The sequence below is a fragment of the Eptatretus burgeri genome, chromosome 6, assembly GCF_056783735.1.
Source record: "Eptatretus burgeri isolate ZD-2024b chromosome 6, Ebu_testis_v1, whole genome shotgun sequence".
Lineage (NCBI taxonomy): Eukaryota > Metazoa > Chordata > Myxini > Myxiniformes > Myxinidae > Eptatretus > Eptatretus burgeri.
In genome coordinates, this window is record NC_140966.1 from 39519869 (window position 1) to 39544209 (window position 24341).

General features: G+C 43.8%; 1 protein-coding gene across 5 annotated transcripts in view; it reads left to right on the forward strand.

Moving 5' to 3' along the window:
• LOC147024598 (casein kinase I-like) overlaps positions 1–24341 on the forward strand; it is a 149248-nt gene that overhangs the window by 28839 nt on the left and 96068 nt on the right. For all 5 annotated transcript variants that reach the window (XM_085884657.1, XM_085884653.1, XM_085884654.1 and 2 more), the window contains one exon: positions 6174–6284. In XM_085884657.1, coding sequence (XP_085740783.1) covers positions 6174–6284 — 111 coding nt within the window. The remainder of the gene's footprint in view (positions 1–6173; positions 6285–24341) is intronic.

Consider the following 24341-nt stretch of genomic DNA (forward strand, 5'->3'; position numbering starts at 1 on the left):
AAGGAGCACACAAAATTATATATCGTGATACTTCTCGAAGCAAGAGAAAATTGTGTAGGAGTACACAGGAGGATCACACAACAACAACCGTGTGTTACAAAATGCATTTAAAAAAATAAATTTTTCAACTGCATTTTGCATCCTCAATTGAGATTTGGAGATAGACATGTGACATGCTCCCTTTGATTAAACCTGTTTGTGAAGTGGTGGGTCTATTTTCTGGTAAACAGTCACAAAATCTTGAGGTTTAAAGAAGAAGAAAAAAATCGATCCATATCCGAACAGCAGGCCATTGTGCTCCAAATTTGTGTTTATTTCAGAGTGAAAGCACAGGCAATGCAAGCAGCACTCCGACACATCATTGTACACAACAAAGCAACTGATGACTGGCTTTTTCTGCATTTTCTCTATCCTGCTACTTTGTATATAATCTGAGCATGAATTTTCACAAAAGCCTCTCCACAATCAACTTGCACATTACTCGGTGGTTTTCTCACCTTAAATTGCCCATTCATCCAAGATGGTTCACACTGATGGAGCCTGACCGATGCCAGATTTTTGGGTCCGATACCGGTCTTGGAAAGTCCAAGTCCACTGATTGCTGATTATATCAACCGATTATATGTGTCAAAAGCAAAATTTTCACATCTGTTTGAAAAGATTGTTTCATTGAAATTTCAATATTTGATAGCATTTAACTTGAATTATACTATGAACAAGCCAACGAATAAAACACACATTAAGAACTCTCAAACCACTCGCTCAGGATAATATGACTGAGCACGAACCGCTCACCCAGGAAGGTCTTCATGTACTCGTAGCAGTTAAAAGAAATTTAATGAATTCTTTCAAATAATGACTTTATAGTTTGTCCTCAAGAGTTGTTCTTTAACGTAGAACAACCGTGGAGACATCGCAAAGTTTAATTGCCTGTGAAATAAACATTGCAGATGATCTGCCATGTTGCCTGTTCATCTGTGCACGCTTCACTTGGTACATCGGTTTTTGGTTCGTGCAAACGTTATAACTTTTTTTTAAAATGTCCGTTTTTCACCATATTTGATTTGATTCCCTGTGGACCACCTCATGAAACCTCCGAAAATAGACGCATATCTTGCAGACGCTATGGATAAGCAGTCCATCTGGTGGACAGGGGGGCGAGCTCCAGCAGTGAATGCATTAAATCATATAGCTCAATGAAGCTGGTTAGTTTTGGCACATTCCTAAATCTTTTGTTCACTCAATATAATTCTCCAAACAGAAGAAAATGACATGTTTAATGCTTTTGAAATTTAACACTTTCTTGTGTGTAGAGAAAAAGGACCATATCCTTGCTTGCTTAAAGTAAGTTGGTATACAGGCTTACTTATAAGAATCGTTCTTTATTTAAATTATCGCATTTCACTCCAGATTTTGACACGTATTTAGTCCTTTCTATTTCTTTTCTTTTGGATTGTTTTTGGATTTTCAAAAATTCTTTTGGAGTAAAATATTATTTCGATGACATACTTTAATTCATCCTTGAGAGTAGATCGTGGAATATTACAACATATAATGCATGAAATCGCTCCAAGCTCCTAATTTGAAAAGTATAGCATGTACAAAAGTGATTTACTGAGTGATTAATCGCTATGATGAACAGGCATTCGATAATACGAGTGAGGAGTTGGGGGGAACTTTTATCGTTAAATCATTGCAGCCTGTTCCAAGTCAAGGTGTGGTTGAGCAGGCCAAAAAACGTGGCTGGTTGAGACCCCAGGTAGGTTACCTCGGATGCGCCTCAAGACCCCGGAGAGAATGATGACCGAGAATGCGTCTGATAAAGGATAATATTAAATAAGGCCGTTATTTTCAAAAGGGGTGTTTTTAATTAACCCAAGCACCCAATTTTCATTCATGCACTTCCTTGGAGTTTTTGAGCACGCATGCAAAGCTTCAGGCTGATAGGTTTCATGGTTTTGGAGTAATGAAGGACACACACACACACACACACACACACACACACACACACACACACACACACACACACACACACACACACACACACACACACACACACACACACACACACACACACACACACACTAGAGATACCCACAAATTTGTCAAAAACTTTACACCTTAAGGCCCTGTCACACCTTGACGTTTTAGCCAACGTATGCCGATTTTTGAATTTTTTTCTAAAACGCTGGCACACGTTGAATACGTTATGGGTAAGTTTTGATAACATTGAGAGCACGCTGGCATACGTCGTAGTACGTTGCCATACGTCGTTGTACTTTTCGGTTGTCCTCAAATTTTTTCATGCTTGAAATTTCACGACGTATGTCGGCGTATGACTCTCACGTTCCGCTACGCTGGCCACAAGTTGTAGACACGGTCTGCGATTGTTGACAGACGTCAACACATGCTACTTGTAAGTTAATCATAAGTTGAGACACGCCGAGGTAATGTTTAGCGTACCCGAAACTTATTTCTAACCTATGATTAACGTGTTGTTGGCACGTTACGCGATCGTTGCCACACGTCGACAGACGTTACTTTTAAGTTACTCATAGGCTGAAAGACGTCGGTATAATGGATCGTCCTTGCGTCAGCGTCCACGGCCACGGCCAGGACACTTATTTGCAGCATTCTTCAAACTTTTCTTCGGCATGACGAGGATGTTCACACTTCGATGTCTAGCTTGGCTATGATTCCAATTGTCCATCGGCAGCGTCTATTTAAAATAGTCGAGGTTTGAGCTTTTTTACACGTTCAGAAGAAACGTTTCAAATTTCCAAACCCCAGCGTCAAAAAAACAAAAACAAAAAAAAAAACAAAGGCGAGTGACAGCAATTTAAATCGTTCATTGTAAACAATGAAACTAGCTGAGTGGTACCGTTTAAAAGTCGTTGAGTGTAAAAAAAAATCCAATTGTTGAGCGCAAGCGTCTACTTTCAATAGTGGAGATGCAGCCATTTAAATCGTTGAGTGGCAGCCTATGAACCTACCCGTGGACACGCGGACGCAAGGAGGATCCATCATAACCCACACCCTCCCCCTCACACCCACCTACTATTGCCAACATGAACAAACTACTACTGATACTGATACTGTTACTGCTGACATGGACATCGACTCAAAAAGGACTCGAAAACACTGTTGGGTTCCCCTTTTATGAACACCATTTTTATATACCAATTCCCAAAACCGCTGGGAACACGTCTTTATATGGCAGTTGTAAGCTAGAAACATTCATTTTTTTTTTTTTTTTTGTCGACCGGAAGACGTCATTGGAATACGTCTACATACGTCGATGTGTGTTGGGACTACGTAAAGAATTGGTTCAAAGCACGTCAAACATAAGTTAGAAATAAGTTTCGCGTAAAAAAGACATTACCGCGACGTGTTTCGACTTATGAGTAGCTTATAAGTAGCGTTTGTGGACGTGTGTAAGCGTCCGCATATCGTGTGTAAAACTTATCCCCATCGCATGCGGAACGTGTGTCATACGCCGAGTACGCCGTAAAATTTTGAACATGTTCAAAATTTCTTGACGTATTCTACTTACTACGACTTATGATAGCGTATTTAGCGTTCTACTCGCGCATACCAAACTTACCCATACCGTATTCGACGTGCCCCAACGTTTTAGACACACTTTTTGTTACGTCGGCATACGCTGGCAAGATCGCCAAGGTGTGACCGCGATTTTGACCCTTCCATTTCTACGGCAGTTATGATTTGAATCGTTGTGCGTCAGCCTTTTAATAGGCTACGCCACAACATCGTCGGCGATGCGTGCAACGCGCTATGCCTGAGTTAGACTGTCGTTGGGCATCGGTTGTGTAGGCCGACAACAGGTTCAGCATTCGTTGGTATAAGTTATCTATAACACAACGAAACGTTCTGTGTAGTTACCAATGCGTTATACATAAGACCAAGTCGCTATGAATACGTCCGAATCTTTAAAAAAAAAAACATCAAAAGTTCAACGTAAGTCAGCGTTTTAGATACATTTTAATACGTTGCCATCGCTGGCTAAAACGTCAAGGTGTGACCGGGCCTTTACCAGGTGTTGGGTATGCGAGACCTGGAAATGTAACAAAGTGAACTTTTGAAAATTTTATTTTTATTCTTTTGTGTACAAAATCTAGACTAATGCAGGAGTATTTGCTCAAAAAAGTGATTCATATTTGCTCCTTGACCCCACCCTGCAATCTACTGGTTAACCACTCACTGCTGTTTAGATTCAGGAAAATCTAAGTATGTACGACAGGCTGGGCCTGACATGAGTGACGCGTCGTATGGCGTGCGCAATTCATTCCCTGTGTGCTTTTGATTGATATCAGTCTTGAATGGGGTTGGCTTTTGCATTAACCAAAGCATTCAGTGAAACACAGTAACCCAGAATAGGAGACATCAAGTTATAGCAAGAAGGATGTATTGTGCTGGTTACAATACTAGTGAGTCAGATGCTACGAAGGAAAACCAACGTTTGGGGATTTATTTATTTTTTCTTGCGAATTCACCTGACTAAAATATATCGATAGATGCTTCTAAAAATGTGACTTTTGAAATCTTGGGGGGGGGGGGGGTGCAGAGGAGAGGGTGCGTATGCACCTAATGGCCTGATATAAAACATTGGTGGCATAAATGCCGATACCGATGGTTTTTAAAATATCTTTATTATTTATTTATTTTAACTGAATATCGGTTAAACCGATATATCGTTCGGGCTCCACTCTCCAGAAGAATCAACAAATTCCCAGAACTTTAGCATTCTTTCCACACAGCTTGTTCAAACTATGATATTACAACTTGTTACCTTTTTGCTGTACTCAACTTTAAAAATAATCATCTTGCTTCAACAAACATTATACACTCTTATATAACAAACCACTTCATTCCATATTGAATCGTAGGCATGCAAATGTTAACATTGCACTGTATTAACCCATTGCTTCAGTCTTTGTAAATATTTTGTTGCAATAAAATAATTGGGTAAATGCATGGAGGATGAGGAGGAGGAGGTTGAGGTGTATGATGAGATTGAGATGGGAATGAATTGGAAGACTCCACTTGCCATCATTAATCTGAATGCATCGTGACTCTCATATGGTTTTGAGCAGGAACTTGCGGCACCAGTAGGTGAATCTGGCACACTTGTGGGAAGACATTGGCCAAGAGTGAACTTTTTATTCCTGATACGTAAAACACTCAAAACTCGTGGTTACAGAAAACATGCTTTTTAGAATGCCAGCTACATTTTTCCATCTAAAGTCATGTAATTTTTTTTTTAAATTATCCATGGGTAAGCGCTTCGATGTTGAAAGTTTTGTGTCATTGCTCAAGTGGTTGCGGAGAAAACAAACTGAGAAGCGAATAAAGTTGATAAGGTGATGGCCTTGGCCAACATTCCACAACATGGTGAAGGATGCATATATATATATATATATATATATATATATATATATATATATATATTTTAATGTCTCAGTCATGGTGGTGTCTTGTCAAGTCCTTCTCTGGTGTATGCACCCCCTCCCAAATCCCAAACGGCATCAATGCAGAATCTGCACGAGCTTCGGCAGAATAGTTAAACTTTGTGTTTTCCTCCAAATCATGGGTAGCCATCCCATTCTGCTTTTTTCTCCTTCTGACCTCTTTGTACCACTGTTTACTGGACTTTGTGTCCTCCCCCAAAAATGTATAAGCTCTATCCAGCCTTAACCCTGTTTTAATGACAGACCGAGATTGGATTGTCGCCAGTGTTCTGGAATCTTGCTGTGCTGCTCTTGCTTCTGTCTGCACTCTCCAGTCTGTCGGGTTTTGTCCTATCCCCCGTTTCCATAGACCGAGCTAACAATCGTTTCATTGCAAGCCTGAAAAACAACAAACAATCGTGTTCACTACAAACCAGTAAGCTTGTTTCCAATTGTATATGAAGTCATGGAACCCATTGCTGCTCATTTAAAATTGTTCCTCCTCTCAAGCAATCTAATCTCTGACCAGCACTTTTGATTCTCTCCCCGTCACTGAACTGAGCATGTTGCTGCTTCTCTCGGCATTGATTGTAACAACACCTTTCGAGGGAGGAACCACTCTGTAAAAAATAATAATGCACTGTATTGGAAAGTTGATTTGAGTATATTTATATTTAATCTTTATCTCTATCTTGTATTATGCAGGCACCAATATCTCCACTGGGGAGGAGGTGGCTATAAAACTGGAATGTGTGAAGACAAAGCACCCACAGCTGCATATTGAGAGCAAGATCTACAAACTGCTACAAGGTGGAGGTAAGGCTCTTTTTTTATTTGTGCATTATTTTGCTGCATTCCCCCCATATGTTCTGAAGTGGAACCCAAAGAATGTTTTGTTTATTTATTTTTAAATGAACATTTTACACAAAGGGTTTACTCTTGCCAATAGTTGAAATGACATGCACAAAATAGCTTCTTGTACCACTGCTGATTTGGAGGGATTGGGGGGGGGGTGGTAGTGGGTTGCGAGGGGGTGTGAAGATTGAAGTTGGAAGTAATGTTTCAAGCAAATTCGAAACCTGACAGAAAAAGGTTGGGATGAAACAAGGGGGAAGAGAATACAAATTATATATTGCATATACAGTGCCTATATAAAGCTGACGCCCCCTTTCAAATTTTTCACCTTTTGTTGCCTTGTAGCCTGGAATTAAATTGCATTAAATCAGACTTTCTCCACCTTTATTTATACATTGTAACCCACAACTTCCAAGTGAAAAACAAATTCTACAAATTTCAGAAAATTAACTAAAAATGCAAAACTAGAATATCTTGGTTGGATTAGTGTCCACCCCCCCTTATAATAGCAATTGTAAATTAGCTCAGGTGTTACCATTCACCTTCAAAATCACACACCAAATTAATTGGTCTCCACCTGTGTTAAATCGTTGTGATTCTGATTAAGAATAAAATCAGCTGTGACTGGAGGTTTCCTCTGCTGGGAAGTACATTTCACAGGAAACACTCAACCATGAGAAGCAAGGAGCTTTCAAAAGACCTCTGTGATAAAGTTGTTGAAAGGCACAGATCAGGGGATGGGTATAAAAATATTTCGAAAGCCTTGAATATCCCTTGGAGCACAGTCAAGAAGATCATTAAGAAGTGGAAGGAGTATGGTACCACCAACACCCTGCCTACATCAGGATGTCCCTCCAAACTGGGTGACCATGCAAGGAGGAGACTGATCAGAGAGGCCACCAAGATGCCAATGGAAAGTCTGAAAGAGCTACATGCCTTTATGGCAAAGACTGGTCACTGTGTGCATGTGACAACATCTCAAGCACTCCACAAATCTGGCCTGTATGGTAGGGTGGCAAGAACGAAGCCATCACTCAAAAAAGCTCACCTTGAGTCCCGTTTGAGGTATGCACAAAAACCATTCTCGAGATTCTGAAGCCATGCACAAAAAGTTTTGTGGTCTGATGAAACCAACATAGAACTTTTTCGCCGAAATGCAATACGTTACGTTTGGTGCAAACCCAACCCAACACAACACATCACACAAGGAACACCATCCCTACTGTGAAGCATTGCAGTGGCATCATGTTGTGGGGATGTTTCTCATCAGCAGCTAGGGACTGGAGCACTTGTCAGGATAGAAGGGAAAATGGATGGGGCAAAATTCAGAAAAACCCCAGAGGAAAACCTGCTGCCCCCTGCAAGAAAGCTGAAATTGGGATGGAAGTTCACCTTGAAGCATGACAACGACCCGAAGCACACAGTTGAAGCTACACGGAAGTGGCTAAGGTACAAAAAAAATAAATGCCCTTGAGTGGCCCAGTCAGAGCCCCAACCGAGATCCAATAAATAATCTGTGGTATGACTTGAAGATTGCTGTCCATCAACGCTCCCCACGCAATGTGACTGAGCTTGAACAGTTTTGTACAGAAGAATGGGCAAATATTGCCCAATCAAGGTGTGTAACTACACCATCAGACTCGCAGCTGGAATTGCTGTCAAAGGTGCTTCCATCAAGTACAAACTGAGGGGGGTGGACACTTATCCAACCAAGATATTCTGGTTTTGCATTTTTAATTAATTTTCTGAAATTTGTAGAATTTGTTTTTCACTTCGAAGTTGTGGGTTATGATGTGTAAATAAAGGTGGAGAAAGTCTGTAATGCAATTTAATTCCAGGCTATAAGGCAACAAAAGGTGAAAATTTTGAAAGGGGGTGTGGACTTTCTGTAGGAACTGTAACTCTCAACATACAGGCATTTCACCTCCCTCCGCTCCCGTGTGCCTTTTTTATTTTTTTCCCCCCTATGCCATAATGTGGAATCTCAGAGACTGTTCAGTTCCACTCCTCCCTCTCGGGCTTCAAGCAGGCAGTCAACTGCTACCTCCTGTCATCTTTATTGGTCTCCTGTTGGACAGAAAATATCTTATTTATCCAGCTGCAAGGGAAGGGGGCATATGGAGAATTTCAGAATTTAATGGACCTCTTCACCCCATCCCACCCTTTCAACATCCATCCATCCCCTCTACTACATTTTTGTAACCCTGGACAAAGGTGTTTTTTTTATTTTTATTTTTTTATTTTTTATTTTTTTTAAACCTCAGCTGGACTGGGGTGTCGGATGGAGGAGTCTGTGTGATGGTATACTTTTGTGGATACAAGCAAGCACAAACTCCAATCTGCAGGATTTTACAATTGATGATTGTCTTCGCAAACTGTTAAAGTGCAGAAATAGTCATGAATACTTGTTTTCCAGAAAAAGTGTTCAAAGACCTATTTTGATTGTATCATTTTTGTGGGCAATGTAACAATGAAAGGAAGCTTCATTTTTAAATTTTTATTATTTCTTGTCTCAGCATGCCCTCTTTTCTATTAAAAAAACAAAACAAAAAAAATATCCCTTGAGCTTCTCATTTTGATACTTTGTGCAGCAATTTGTTTTCTTTAGTTTTTCACAATATAGTGCTGTATTTGAGTGGCATCCCTGATTTTGTGCTTTGCAGGAAATATTCAGCAGAAAATAGTTTTGCTCTGGTTACATGCTGCTATATTAGTAACTTTTAGTCATTTTCCGGTGACTGTTCATAACAACAGGTACACACTGTAAAATGATTAAAAACAATTGTTTGATTCAGAAGCAGGTTCTGCATTATAGGCATATATGTGCTGTAAGTTTTTAATATACTTACAAAGTGTAACCATGCGAACCATGTTTTCCCCCATTGTCTTGGGTCGCTTACTGCACTTGATTTTTCATTTATTTATCCATTTATTTATATATTCATTTACGGATCCTTTCTGGTGGTTTTGTGATTTTTAAAAATTATTATTTATTATTTTATTTATTTAATTTTTGTTTTTCCTGGTGTTTTGACTTTGATGTCCATTGGCACAAAAAATTGCTGTGCTTCCCCAGTCTTGGGTCATTCACCTGCATTTATTTTTCTTCATTTATATATATTTTCATTTATGGATGTTGCGTGATTGTGTGGATTTTTATTTTTATTTTTAATTTTTTTTTTTCCGGTAAACTGGTTACGATGTCTATCAGCACGCAAAATTTCAGCTTTCTACGTCACCTGGAAGGCACCAATCATTAATATGTCAGTGAGTCAGTGTTTAAAAAGAGATATATATATATATATATATATATATATATATATATATATATATATATGTATATATATATGTATATGTATGTGTTTTTATATATATATGTGTGTGTGTATATATGTATATATGTGTATATATATATATATATATATATATATATATATATATATATATATATATATATATATATATATATATATATATATATATATATATATATATATATATATATATATATATATTAGGATGGTCCAAAAACAGCAACAAAAATAAAAAAATTCAGATGTTGTCTCCACAAGCCTTAAATTATTCCACTATGATTCAATGACGTGCATAAAAAAAAGTTAAGTTGATCGGAGGTGATTTAGAGGTCGCTCCTTATGACGACTTTTAGTTTCATGAGTTGGTTCAATTAGGGTATGGTCAGGTACGATTATGGGTACTTCTGGATGTCCGAGGTGGAAATGGAGTGCATTTTCGAACTCTATGGGGTCGATTTACTCTAAGAAATGACTGCACCGACATTGAATTCACTACCATTTCGAAAATATGACCGAAACCAAGATTTATCATGACTGGAGTTGAGTAATCCTACTCATTTCAATATTTTCTAATCTATAATTAATTTGTTGTCCTTCTAAACATTTCGTTGAGTAAATCGACCCCACTGAGTTCAAAAATGCAGTCCTTTTTTCATATAGGAAGTACAGAAGTACAAGTAATCGTATCTGACCATACCATAATTTTTCAATCAATGGAATTACAAACTATTAGAATATTTTGTCTCATTTACCAAATACCACTATCATCTCTGCCCCTATTGCTGTCTCCACTCCCGCCTGAACTTATTTCTAGCCGGCCCAACATCCAGTGTTTTAGATTCAATGATTCACAAAAAATGTCAGTTATTTATTTAGTTATTATTATATTGAATTAGGGTATGCTGAGATGCGAATCCTACACTTCTGAACTTCCTTGGTGAAAATGGACTGCATTTTCGAACTCGGTAGGGTCGATTTATTCAAAGAAATGTTTAGACGGGCGACAAATTAATTATAGATTAGAAAATATCGAAATGAGTAGGATTAGTTACTCAACTCCAGTAATGATAAATCTTGTTTTAGGTCATATTTTCGAAATGGTAGTGAATTCAATGTCGGTGCAGTCATTTCATAGAGTAAATCGACCCCATAGAGTTCGAAAATGCACTCCATTTCCACCTCGGACATCCAGAAGTACCCGTAAACTTACCTGACCATACCCTAATACATTCAAGTCATGAGACTAAAAGTCATCATATGGAGCGACCTCTATATCACCTCCGATCAAGCTAAAAAAAATTTATGCGCGTTATTGGATCATATTAGAATAATTTTAAGCTTGTGGAGCAACATTCCATTTTTTCGACTTTTTTGGACCACCTTAATATATAAATATATATATATATATATATATATATATATATATATATATATATATATATATATATACATATATATATATATATATATATATATATATATATATATATATATATATATATATATATATATATATATATATATATATAAATCCGTTTCTCGCGGGGGGTACGTTCCAAACCCTCCCGTGGTAAGTGAAAATCCGCGATGAATGGACGCCTCCACAATACACATTTTAAACACATTTTAATCTCAATTAAACACATAAAGAAAACATTTGAAGCATAAAAATGCTTGCTGTAAACTCGGTGACGTTGCAAAAACATTGTGATGGGCAGTTGCTGGCGTTGTTTCTTCATGGTGGTGAGGAGAGTTTTATAGGTTTCCATTGCGCCATCAATAGCGTTCTTGAATTGCAATGCCCGAACCATAGAGGGATCCCATGCTTCAGCCATCCCCTGCAATTCTTTGGCCGTTTTCGCCATTGTTGCTAAGCGTTCAAGTGATGGGCTTTTGTCGTCGTGCTCCTGCGATGGATCAGATTGTTCCTCCTCCTCCTCGCATGCAGACTTCGAAAGCTCAGCCAAATCCTCGTCCGTTAATGGGTCAGAGTTGGTTTCAATGAGGTCATTCACTTCGTCGTGCGTCATGTCGTTGAATCCTCCTAGAATCTTCGCCAGTTTGACCGCCTTATCGATTGCCGAATGGTGAATTTAGTCTGGAGAAAAGGCCTTTTATTCGTGGACGCATTCTGGCCACAGCTTCTTCCAACAGGCGTTTTAGGTTTCTTTTTTTCATTTCTTGTAGAGCCTTCTGAATTATTTGGAGACACGTTGCTATCGTGAAATCACGCCAATATGCCCTCAGAGAAAAATTGTCGTCGGAATCCATGCCCTCCACGAGGTGCTGCAGGGTGTTGCGAATGTTAAGCGCTGATGTTGGCTTCGTCCTTCTTGATGTAGCGAGCGTATGGTCGATTCATTCAAAATGTAATGGCGCCCAACCGCGGCAAACGTTTTTCCTTTTGGGCAGCATCTTAGGGCTTGGAGAAAAAAACCATAGAAAATATCTGTGTCGTTTACAAGTGAAACACTCAAGACAGCAAGTGCGCCTCGTGGGCAGCAGCCAATCAGCGCCAAGGAGAAATGAATAGCGCGCTCTCTGTCTTTGTCTCATGCGTTGTGTCGACAAATGTACAATTTTTTTTTTGTTTGTTTTATTATGAAGATACTTTCGAGCGCCACACGTTATAATTTATTGCTTAAATAATTTATATTTTATATATATATTACCGCAATGTACCGGGGGAATCTGCAGAAAAAATTAGTTACGTTCCAAGGGAAAACCCGCGATGACCCGGGGGCGCGATAGGTGAACCACGATGAAGCGGGGATTGACTGCATATATATATATATATATATATATATATATATATATATATATATATATATATATATATATATATATATATATATATATATATATATACACACACACACACACACACACACACACACACACACACACACACACACACACACACACACACACACACACACACACACACACACACACACACACACACACACACACACACACACACACACACACACACACACACACACACACACACACATCTTCTTTCGGCTGCTCCCGTTGGGTGTCGCCACAGCGGATCATCCGTTATGATCCGCACAATGATTTGGCATAGGTTTTACGCTGGATGCCCTTCCTGACGCAACCCTGGTCGCCTCTTATGACACAGGGATGTGGTACACCTATTCTAACCGGGGCATACACCGGGCCCAGTGCACTGGTACTCACTTCGCCGACCTCGGAAGGATGACAGGCTGAGTCAACCTCCTGGTGTGTATAAATTCAAGCGGCCAACGGGGCTTGAACTCCGGACCTTTTGGATCCCAAGCCGCTACCCTAACCACTACGCCAACACCAGGCATATATATATATATATATATATATATATATATATATATATATATATATATATATATATATATATATATATATATATATATATATATATATATATATATATATATATATATATATATATATATATATATATATTTATATATAGTTACGGCTGTGGAAATTCGCAGAACACCATAAAGGATATCCCCAAGATCAGTTGTATCGCTAAATGTGTGTTCAGATAGATTTATTTCCCCACCGTGGTCTAAAGGGATTTATTCGTGTTATCAGGGCTGTGATCTTTGAGTTAGCCGTTATTCTTTGCTATCGTTATTTTGGACAACCACGCCACCATTACAACAACCACGATCACCTCAACCACCAACCACCTTTTTTACAAGCGCCCAACCACACCACCCTCACAACCACGCTACAACCCTCTCCGCATCAAAAACCGTCTCTGCCATGGAGAAAGATGAAGGGGTTCCGATAACGCAAGGGATTTTCCCTCCTGCTTTCCCGCGCTTCGGGACGGGGGAAGGGCGGATTGAACCAGGGGTCAAAGGTGATGTAGGGTGGGGGCCTGTTTTTGGGCAAAAAATGTCCCTGGGCCACATTCCCATTGAGGGCCACTGCAACGATTTCTTCTTCCCTTTGCGCGCCACGAAGGGAGGAGCCAGGGCGTTGAGGTAAAACGCCCTCCTTCTTGAGGCTTCCCACGGGAGCTGGAAGAAGGGCGGGGCGAGAAGGCAGGGGGTTAAAAAGGTGCACAGAGAGTCGCGAGGGAGTTCAGTTGGTTGTTGGTTGGTCGGTGGAGGTCTCGGTCTGGGTGGAGCAGTCAGTCGGTGGAGGTCTCGGAGTGTGGAGTTGTGGGCAGCCACGTTCGAGCCTGCAGTCCCCGCAGTCGGTGAGGAGCTTGAGAGGGTCCATCGAGGGTCGCCCAACCAAGTCACCACGAGGGTGGAGGTAACCTGCGGCGGCCTCTGGGAATTCCTTCGGTCAACCAAGCTCCTTGGATATAAAGGCCTACGGGTCCAATCTGACTCCCTTGCCTTTGAGGGGGTCTTTCTTTGCTTTTATTCGTGTGAATGATGTGGCGCCGTGCCCCGTTAAGTCGAGAAACCGTTAAGTGCCTGTACATAATTCATTATAGACGGTTGTAGCGCTTCGCCTTGCTTGCGTCTTTGTCCCGTCCCGCAGTCTTCGCAAAACAACTGCATGCGTGTTTCGCCCATTAACTGCATAACTGCATGCGTGCTGCATTCATTGCTTTATTGTATATGTGCTGGTATAATAAATGTGCCTGTTTAAATTTTAACCTGTTCGTCGTGTCATTTTCCCTCCATTTGAATGCCATATTGTCTTTCGGAATGTTAGTTGGTTTTTGAACACCGATAATAGAATCGGGTCTGGCGATTAATACCCCGCTCGGTTATGCCAGAACTGAACGAACCGCTTAAGCGTTTCGTGTCTAAGGAGGCCTTCGCTGAGGTACAGTCTCTCGGTAGTTTACCCACGCGATTACTTAGGTATATCGATATTTGGCGATTGATCCTGTCGCGCGTGGGTTGAGTGTTGACTAGGCCGTGGTGTGCACTTGGAGCACACCCGTGACTGGTTTCCGGCGTGGTTCCGAAAAGTCGCGACTGAATTGTTCGTTCGGTGGGCGAAGCGGCCGCGATTAGTTAAAAGCGGTTGTTCGCACGCCGGCGGGCGCAGATTCGTAACACTGGTGTCCTGGATTGAGATTCCAATCCATCCCACCGCCACACTAAATTGATGGGAATCAGATCAGGGTTGTGTAAAGCGACCCTCGATTCCCACCAAAATACGAGCTTTACATTACTTCCGAGAAGCAAGATGGCGGTTCAAGGCGAACAGGAGCAGGAGGGACGAGATATGGATTTGGAAATTACAGAATCCATGGCCCAGGGCGAAATCCCCGTGCAGGGCATTCCTAATATACAGGATGAATTTACCCTGCAAATAAACGCAGAGCTCGAAATGGGCGCAGTGGTTGGTGCGGCGGACGAACGCCTCCCACGTGCGAATCCGCCCACAGATCAGAGGATGGAAATGTTGGAGGCGTTGATGAGCAAAAGAAATGAAAAGCGAAATAAATAGCATGAATATCAACATGGAACAAATATGCAAACGCTGCAGGAGAAAATGCAGCGCATAGGCCGAGGCAGGCACGAAGGCAATAATGGCGGTTGCGAGGAGCGAGACTCGGGCATTGGAGCTCAAAATGGCGGGAATGTGCCCCCTTGAAGCGGATCTCGACCAGGCGGGTCCGGTCGAGCTTTGCGAATTAGGAGGGGCGAGTGCTGTTATGGGTACACACGGAGCTTGGGGGGTGTGAAGACCCTGGGACCCCTTGTAGCGGCACAAATCCCCATTGTGAATGTCCTGGTGTGTGTGTGTTCACGAGTGTGGCAAAATGCGTGCTGCAACGCACGCATAGCGTGGGTGAAAGGCGTTGTGTGAGAGACCGTGTGTGTGAGGTCGCTGTATGTGAGGGAGATGGCGATCGGCATGTGGGAATACGCAACCGCATGTCTGAGTGGAAGCGTCATGGCGCGGTGTGTGAGCGTCGTGGCACGGGGGAGCTTGTGCGACGAAGACTGTGCCTGACAGTGGACAAAGGCCGAGTAGCTGCATTGGGAACCATGCCGGGTTTGCACGGCAGCGCTTCCGGGGTCTGTGCTGTGCTACGCACGAGGCCGCCACGTGCGCGCCTGCGGGAGTGAAGCCCGGTCCGTAAACACAAGTGGTGGATTAGCCGATCCCGCAGACGGACAGAAGGTAGGCTGGATGTGAATTTGGACCAGATGGGTTCTCCAGGCAAGTGTGTGTGAAGCGCCGACGATCAGAGCACATGTGTTCGCATGGGGAACCCCTCGAAACGCGAGGCTTGTCTTGAATGCGCAGGGTGACGTCGTGGCTGCATGGTCGGAATCCAGCAGGAGGATCCCTGCCAAATGGTACCGTCCGAGGAGGGATGAGGTGCGCGAAGCGCGAGCGGCTGCCATGACGTCACGGGGAGAAAGCGCAGGTTGCAAGTTGCCGTGCTGGTGCGTGCATTTAAAAAAAAAAAGCAAGCTTTACTTCGGGTGAAGAGGATTCCTGGGCAAGGGGTGGAAGACCCCCCCCTGTCCGGGCACAGGACACCACTAGTTAGGGGGTAGGGTTAGCCTGGCTAGACTGGCTTCATGGGGCAGGGATAAGTCCTCATGGAGCCCGTGGAATGGATTAGTTCGAGGGATTCAGTTTAGAGTTAGGATTAGAAATGGGAAATAATATTTGGAGACAGTGACAGACTTTGAGTGTGGAGTGGGGACGTAGCTTAGCTACGTGGTGTGAAATGGAACGTGCTGTATTGGAAGGGACGACGAGGGAGCACGAGATAGTTATGGAATTTAGTGAGAAGAATGGCAGAGTTCCGCGATGGAGTGAGAAAAGAACGGAAAATGTACATGAGCGAGTGAGGGCCAGCGGGCCTGAGTGTGTGGAGTGAGTGTGGAATGCATGGTGAGATGAGTGATTGGGGGAAGGAGTGATTCCCACCTGAGGGACCCTGGGGTCAGTGCAAAGTGAGTTTGTGGGTTAGTCAAATTGACAAAATGGAGGTCGTTTTGCTGTTGGTGCGAAAGTAGGCTCGAAACCCGTTTGGAGGGGTGCAGGAGCCCTGTTGACGGGCTGGGAGCGTGGCTACGGACGGTGAGTATTGCTTCGTGGGTACCCCGGGGCACCGGGCTAGTCTTGCCGCGGTATGCCAAAGGTCCAGTGGGGGCCGGGATAGCGTAGTGGGCATGGGTGGGCCCGCATGATGTGGGGCCCGGGGTGCCATTGGCCACGTGTGCAGTGCATTGGGCACAGGCACCCAGGGAAGGGGTCCGGGGCGCCAGCCTGCCACGTGAGCGTTTCAGGGGAGTTGCCAGGGAGGGCACTCCCCAGTGTTTAGGGAGCTGGTAGGCTCGGAGACAGTTGTGGTGCCTGGGGGTGCCATCGTTGGAGAATCGGCAGAGGGTAGTTCCTGCCAAGGGAGCCACGCGTCCCCGCCATGAGACTGTGTGAGGGCACGGGAGGAAAATTGGAGGGCATGGCCCAAAATTGTGAGGACACCAACGCAGGCGACGGGAATCTTGGTTGTTAGAACCAGCAGTTTAAACGAGAGGCACTTTTGCAAAGCCCCAGGGTAGTTTAAGGTTAATAACGTTAGGGTAGATTCGGAAGTGTACCCTCCACACCATCCATCCCTTCACTCTCGTTGTGGGCCGCTGGACCCACCTTGGGTTGAGATCGCTGAAGTATGAGGAGGCCATTCTGAGGCTTGATTGGGCCTCGACACAGGACACAAGCTCTCCTTTATTCCCCTCCAGGAAGGGAACGTTGCGGTTGGGAGTCGGCTTGGAGACAGGATAGGTTAGCTGGACAGAGACCATAAAGGGGGTTCGGGAGACGAAATTATAGTAGGAATAATAAAAATAGAATAAAACAAAAAAATAAGTTGGGGCTAAATTTGGATTTTTTGCAAATTAAGGGAGTGGGTATGGACAGCGACAAGCAAAGGTGATAGTTTGGGAGGGAGGCAGTAGGGTAGGTCCGAGCCCGCCTTCCGAGTGGCCAGCACCACCGCACTCCCTCCACCAACCTCCTTGAACAAGACAAGACGCCGGCCAGTTCATCTGCAGGCTGTTTTGCTACAAGGCCTGTGCCGGTCAGTTCATCAGCCGGCTGTTTTGCTTCAAGGCCTGTGCCAGTCAGTTCATCTGCCGGCTGTTTTGCTACAAGGCCTGTGCCGGTCAGTTCAACTGCCGGCTGTTTTTGCTACAAGGCCTGTGCCGGTCAGCGTCACCACTGGCCCGTTTTGCTACAACGGCCTTGTTTTGCCTTGCCATGCCTTGTCTGCCTGCCTTTGCCTTGACCCCATGCCTGCTGGCCCTTTTTGTTGCAATTTCCCCATCCATCCATCACCATGTGCGCCAGGATCATCGCGCATTCTGCAGGGACTGCCCTGTAGGCAGCCGCATCACGGGACTGCATTGGCGGCCCGTGCACCGTGTTGTCCATCCATCCATCTACACACGGAGACTGCATTGGTGCAGCCTGTGCACCGTTCTCTGTTCACTGCGCTCATTTCACGGGAGGCCGAGGACTGCGTTTGAGCAGCCGGACACATTCCCTGTCACCTGCATTGGATTCATGAGCCAGAGACTGCATGTGAGCAGCCTGGCTCCCTGCTTGAAGAATGGCCTGTGGGATGGCGCATAGCTGCCGGGTTAGGGTGAGTTGCCTTCAGCAGCTGAAGACATAAAAAGGTTTTTGTGACAGACAACAGGGCCTTTTGAACAGGCCCCGAAGACATCCGACCTTCAGCTGCGGGGGCGCTCCCCCTCAAATTACCGCTGACAATGATGCTATATGCCTTTCTTTCCCACAGAGTCCATCAGTCCTGGGCCATGGTTTAGTGTAAAATTATAAGTTAAGTTAAGGGTAAAATTGTACATGAGTTGCGCCCCCTGCATGTTTGTCGTAGCGCCGGCAATTTATTTAAGTCGTCTGCATGAGTGGGTTTGTTTAGTTAGTTACTCAGCCCGTAGGTTATTTATTTTTGGGACACGAATACACTAAATGTCGCACTCAGGGATCCGAAGATAAAATGTACGAGGGGAAACTTGCACATGATGGCACACGAAAATTCGGCGACTCAGGACGAGTCTGTAAAAAGGGGAGGGGGTAGTGTTACGGCTGTGGAAATTCGCAGAACACCATAAAGGATATCCCCAAGATCAGTTGTATTGCTAAGTATGTGTTCAGATAGATTTCCCCACTGTGGTCTAAAGAGAATTATTCATGTTATCAGGGCTGTGATCTTTGAGTTAGCCGTTATTCTTTGCTATCATTATTTTGGACCAACCACGCCACCATTACAACAACCACGATCACCTCAACCACCAACCACCTTTTTTACAAGCGCCCAACCACACCACCCTCACAACCACGCTACAACCCTCTCCGCATCAAAAAACGTCTCTGCCATGGAGAAAGAAGTGGTTCCGATAACGCAAGGGATTTTCCCTCCTGCTTTCCCATGCTTCGGGACGGGGGAAGGGTGGATTAAACCAGGGGTCAAAGGTGATGTAGGGTGGGGGCCTGTTTTTGGGAGAAAAATGTCCCTGGGCCACATTCCCATTGAGGGCCACCGCAACGATTTCTTCTTCCCTTTGCGCGCCACGAAGGGAGGAGCCAGGGTGTTGGAAGTAAAACGCCCTCCTTCTCGAGGCTTCCCGCGGGAGCTGGAAGAAGGGCTGGGCGAGAAGGCAGGGGGGATAAAAAGGGCGCACGGAGCGCCGCGTGGGAATTCAGTTGATTGTTGGTCGGTCAGTGGAGGTCTCGGTCTGGGTGGAGCAGTCAGTCGTTGGAGGTCTCGGAGTGTGGAGTTGTGGGCAGCCGCGTTTGAGGCTGGAGTCCCGCAGTCGGTGAGGAGCTTGAGAGGGTCTATCGAGGGTCGCCCAACCAAGTCACCACGAGGGTAGAGGTAACCTGCGGCGGCCTCTGGGAGTTCCTTCGGTCAACCAAGCTCCTTGGATATAAAGGCCTACGGGTCCAGTCTGACTCCCTTGCCTTTGAGGGGGTCTTTCCTTGCTTTTATTCGCGTGAATTATGTGGCACCGTGTCCCGTTAAGTCGAGAAACCGTTAAGTGCCTGTACATAATTCATTATAGACGGTTGTAGCGCTTCGCCTTGCTCGCGTCTTTGGCCCGTCCCACAGTCTTCGCAAAACAACTGCACGCGTGTTTCGCCCATTGACTGCGTAACTGCATGCGTGCTGCATTCATTGCTTTTATTGTAAATGTGCTGGTATAATAAATGTGCCTGTTTAAATGTTAACCTGTTCGTCGTGTAATTTTTCCCTCCATTTCAATGCCATATTGTCTTTTGGAATGTTAGTTGGTTTTTGAATACCGATAATAGAATCGGGTCCGGCGATAATACCCCGCTCGGTTATCCCAGAACGGAACGAACCGCTTAAGCAGTTCGTGTCCAAGCAGGCCTTCGCTGAGGTACGGTCTCTCGATAATTTACCCGCGCGAATACTAAGGTATATCGATATTCGGCGATTGACCCTGTCGCGCGCGGGTAGAGTGTTGACTAGGCCGTGGTGTGCGCTTGGGGCACACCCGTGACTGGTTTCCGGCATGGTTCCGGAAAGTCGCGACTGAATTGTTCGTTCGGTGGGCGAAGCCGCTGCGATTAGTTAAAAGCGGTCATTCGCATGCCGGCGGGTGATAAATTCGTAACAATATATATATATATATTTCTATATATATTCCACATTATTCCATCGAAGATGAGTACCAGTGTACTGGGCCGGTGTATACCCCGGTTAAAATAGGTGTACCTTATCCCTGTGTCGTAAGAGGCGACCAGGGTTGCGTCAGGAAGGGCATCCGGCGTAAAACATGTGCCAAATCACGATGCGGATCATACGGATGATCCGCTGTGGCGACCCCTAACGGGAGCAGCCGAAAGAAGAAGAAGAAGAAGAAGATGTATTCCACATTATAGAAATGAATATTTTTACCTTGCTCTGAAGATTTACCAAGCACATCAAATGTGTGCTGAGGTTTGCTGACCCCATATCGGTTTCCATTCTGAAATTTGTTTGAACTCAAAAGTTCAACCTGTCAGCCATTATTTGAATGCTTTGAGTTAGTCACAACTAGGTGTGCATCCATGATTTTGCTGACTGGTTTAATCAGATTTCATGTTTTACTTTGCAAACATATTGCATGTCTTTGAGTGTGTGTCATTGTGTATGTGAAATGTGCAAAAAAGGATATTTTAAAGACTTGATTGTTGTCATGGCTGTGGTTGTTTGTGTGCTCCTTCCGTGTACTTTTACTATTTTATGACTGCTGACAGTCGCTCGCCAGATGGATTGTTTTTGGGTTGTCAGTCCGTACGTGTATCTTCATCCATGATAATTTTCTCTTTTCTCTGCAACTTCTCATGTAATAACACACAATTTTCACCATGCGTGCGACTCCTCATGTCGACTGTTTTAATGATAATTATGAAGTCGTAGGTCATGACTGTGATGTGGCAGCCATGTTTGAAAAAAAGGAAAAACTTTTGACCTTTGTATCTCTGAAACCACCCCACGGAAAACAAATTGAAACTTTGTGCATGTCATGTACTCCCCATGGGAAGTGTTTTTATTTTTTAATTTTTGATGATGTCATAGGGGGCCTCGTTATGACATCATAATTGCATACATCGAACACTTTATGTGATTAGCATGAAAAATTTTCAGGGTCATCTGGGGATAAAATATATGGGGAGAAAGAGAATTGATGTCGTCATCACGGTGTGTGTGTGTGCGCGTGTGCGTGTGTGTGTGCGCGTGTGCGTCTGCGTCTGCCTGTCTGCCTGTCTGCCTGTCTGCCTGTCTGCCTGTCTGCCTGTCTGCCTGTCTGCCTGTCTGCCTGTCTGCCTGTCCTCCACAGCACAAACCAGCAAACCGATTTCGGTGAAACTTGGCGAACAGGTGCCATATGAGCTTGGAGTGTGCGCATTTGAGTTTCGTTGCTAAGCAACCACCCGTTGCTATGCAGCGGCCGAAAAACCGCGCTTTTAAGAACCCAAACGGTAACTGACGTAGCGTGGCTTCTATGATAGATAGAGCGACCGGACCAACTCCTGCCTATTCCTTGCATCCCCATCTAGTATGATACTTTATTTGTTTAACGAAAAACGTTGAGAATTTTACAACCAAAACCACCGATCGGTGCCAAAACAATGAAAATTTGACCACGTGACCGCTTCGACCAATCGTAACTCAGTTTTGGGATCGGCCTCATAGCGGCCAATCAGCGCAACTTCTCTCACGCTCGTTCCCAGAGCTTTGCTCTGGGGTCGAGAATGGCCAGCCGACATCTTTTTTATAAGTCGACAAAGTCATCGATGGTTGGAAGCTGTCATTGGTCGTCAGTGACGTCAGCCGATTGTCAAACGCCCTCGGATTGGCCAGCGACTTCTTAGATTTGATTGTACCAACGATCACGAACACCCTCTTGAACGAAGAGTCTGGTCTCCGGGCTGGTGACTTCGAGCCTCGAGGAGACAATTTATGTTTTATACCTGACCATTGAAAATCGACTAATTTCCGTTCCTCGTGGACTCGTGGCGTCAGTTGGTTCGACGATTTTCACCGCTTTTGCTTCGTTGCACAACGATAAATCTACTATGTTTCGCTTTAGGTGAGCATATGTTTAACTCGTTCTCTCCATGACCCCCAAATGGTCAGTTTTGATCGCTTTAGATTCAGATAAGATGGTATACTCGTGCTATACTCCACTTCTGAGACTTCAACTTCTGGGTTCAAGTTCAGTCGATGATAAAAACGTCCCAAAAGTTTCAGAAATGGAAGCAATTGAAACTAGATTCTGAATCTTGGATCATCGACCGTCGATCATAGTGCATGTGTAATTTGAACATATTGTTTATTCATAGAACGTAATATGAATATGTGGCCATTCAAAGCATGATATCCAGGAATATGAAACACGGGAATATTCCCATAAGTGCTTCAACTTTCTTACAGTTTTTGAATTTTTTGGGATTCGCTTGATATCAGTTATTGTCGGGTTTTCAGTGTGTGTGTGTGTGTGTGTGTGTGTGTGTGTGTGTGTGTGTGTGTGTGTGTGTGTGTGTGTGTGTGTGTGTGTGTGTGTGTGTGTGTGTGTGTGTGTGTGTCTGCAACGCGAGGCTCCACAGCACAAACCAGCAAACCGATTTCGATGAAACTTGGCAAACAGGTGCCGTATGGGCTGGGAGTGTGCGTGTTTGAGTTTCGTTGCTAAGGCCTAGGTCACATTTGCCACGGCAGCCGTGGGGTCTCCAAAATCTACGGCCACAAGCAATTATACGGCGGCCGCAGTATTTCCATGGTCACACAATGTAGCAGTCTCAAATGTTTTTATTTTTCGGGGAGCCGCATGGCGTATTTCGGCCTGTCACATTTGCCACGGCGGCCGTGGGGTCTCCAAAATCTACGGCCACTAGCAATTATATGGCGGCCGCAGTATTTCCATGGTCACACAATGTTGCAGTCACATATGTTTTTATTTTTCGGGGAGCTGCACGGGGTATTTATAAATTGTGGAGACCGAAAACGTGGGGTTGCCATACGGTCTTTGATTTGATGTCGCACGGTGACCTTCGGGCGTTCCTGCGGCGGCCATAGAATTTTCAAGGCAGATGCAAGGTGCCCGCGAGGCGACCGCAGGGGGGCCCTAAGGCGAACGTGCGGCCAGGTGGATGGTAACGAATGGGTAAATTATTTTTTTTTTTTATTTTTTTTAACCAGTTTTTTTTTCGGCTTGTCGAATTGCTACGGTGAACGTAGAAATGAAAAAAAAATTATAACTCCGCGTTATAATTCCACGGCGACCTTACGGCCTGTAAAATATAGCCATATGGCATAGGGCCACCCTGAGGCCACCTCAGAAACTCTGCGGCCGCCACACGTTTCTGTCAATTCAGAGCGCGTATGGCCACTGTATCCTCGCCGTAAAGCAAATGTGACTTAGGCCTAAGCAACCACCCATTGCTATGCAGCGGCTGAAAAACCGCGTTCTAAGAACCCAAACGGTAACTGACGTAGCGTGGCTTCTATGATAGGTAGAGCGACCGGACCAACTCCTGCCTATTAGTCAAGTCAAATAAGGCGTTAACCCACCACAAATTGCAATAGTAACGAGTCTGATATTATTTGACACAGAAAAGTGACTTGAATAACATATCAAAAGTTTAGGTGAATCAAAGTATGGGAAGACTGTCAAATTTGCATTAATCCAAGATGGCCGCCACAAAAATCTTGAAACCATATAACTTCATACAATTGTTTCCTCATCAGTCTGTAGGTGTTGCAATAATGACATGACTGTTATATGAGGTAACTAAATATTCATTTGTATTGTATCTAAATGCAAATTGAAATATTTTTATTTGTAACTATGAAACAAATCCAAGATGGCCACCATTAAAAGGGCTTTTTGTAGTTATTTTGATGTAAATATGACATAAATTTGTCCTGAACATTTCTATGGAGTCATTCACAAGGTAAAACACCCCAGTCCATATCTCTGATTATTTTTACCAGTAATGTTATGTTAAATAGAATATTGTGGGGGATTTACGGCCATTCAGAAACACAAAAACGTGCGACATGGGTAGATGCTGTAATCAGTAATAGTGAGAAACTACATATAAATATCTATACATTTATCAACAACCAAATGTTGTAGAAGCTTCATTTTGGTGTCACATTTTGTTTTACAATCAAGGAAACGTTTAGAATCAACTTAATGGTCATTAATAAAAT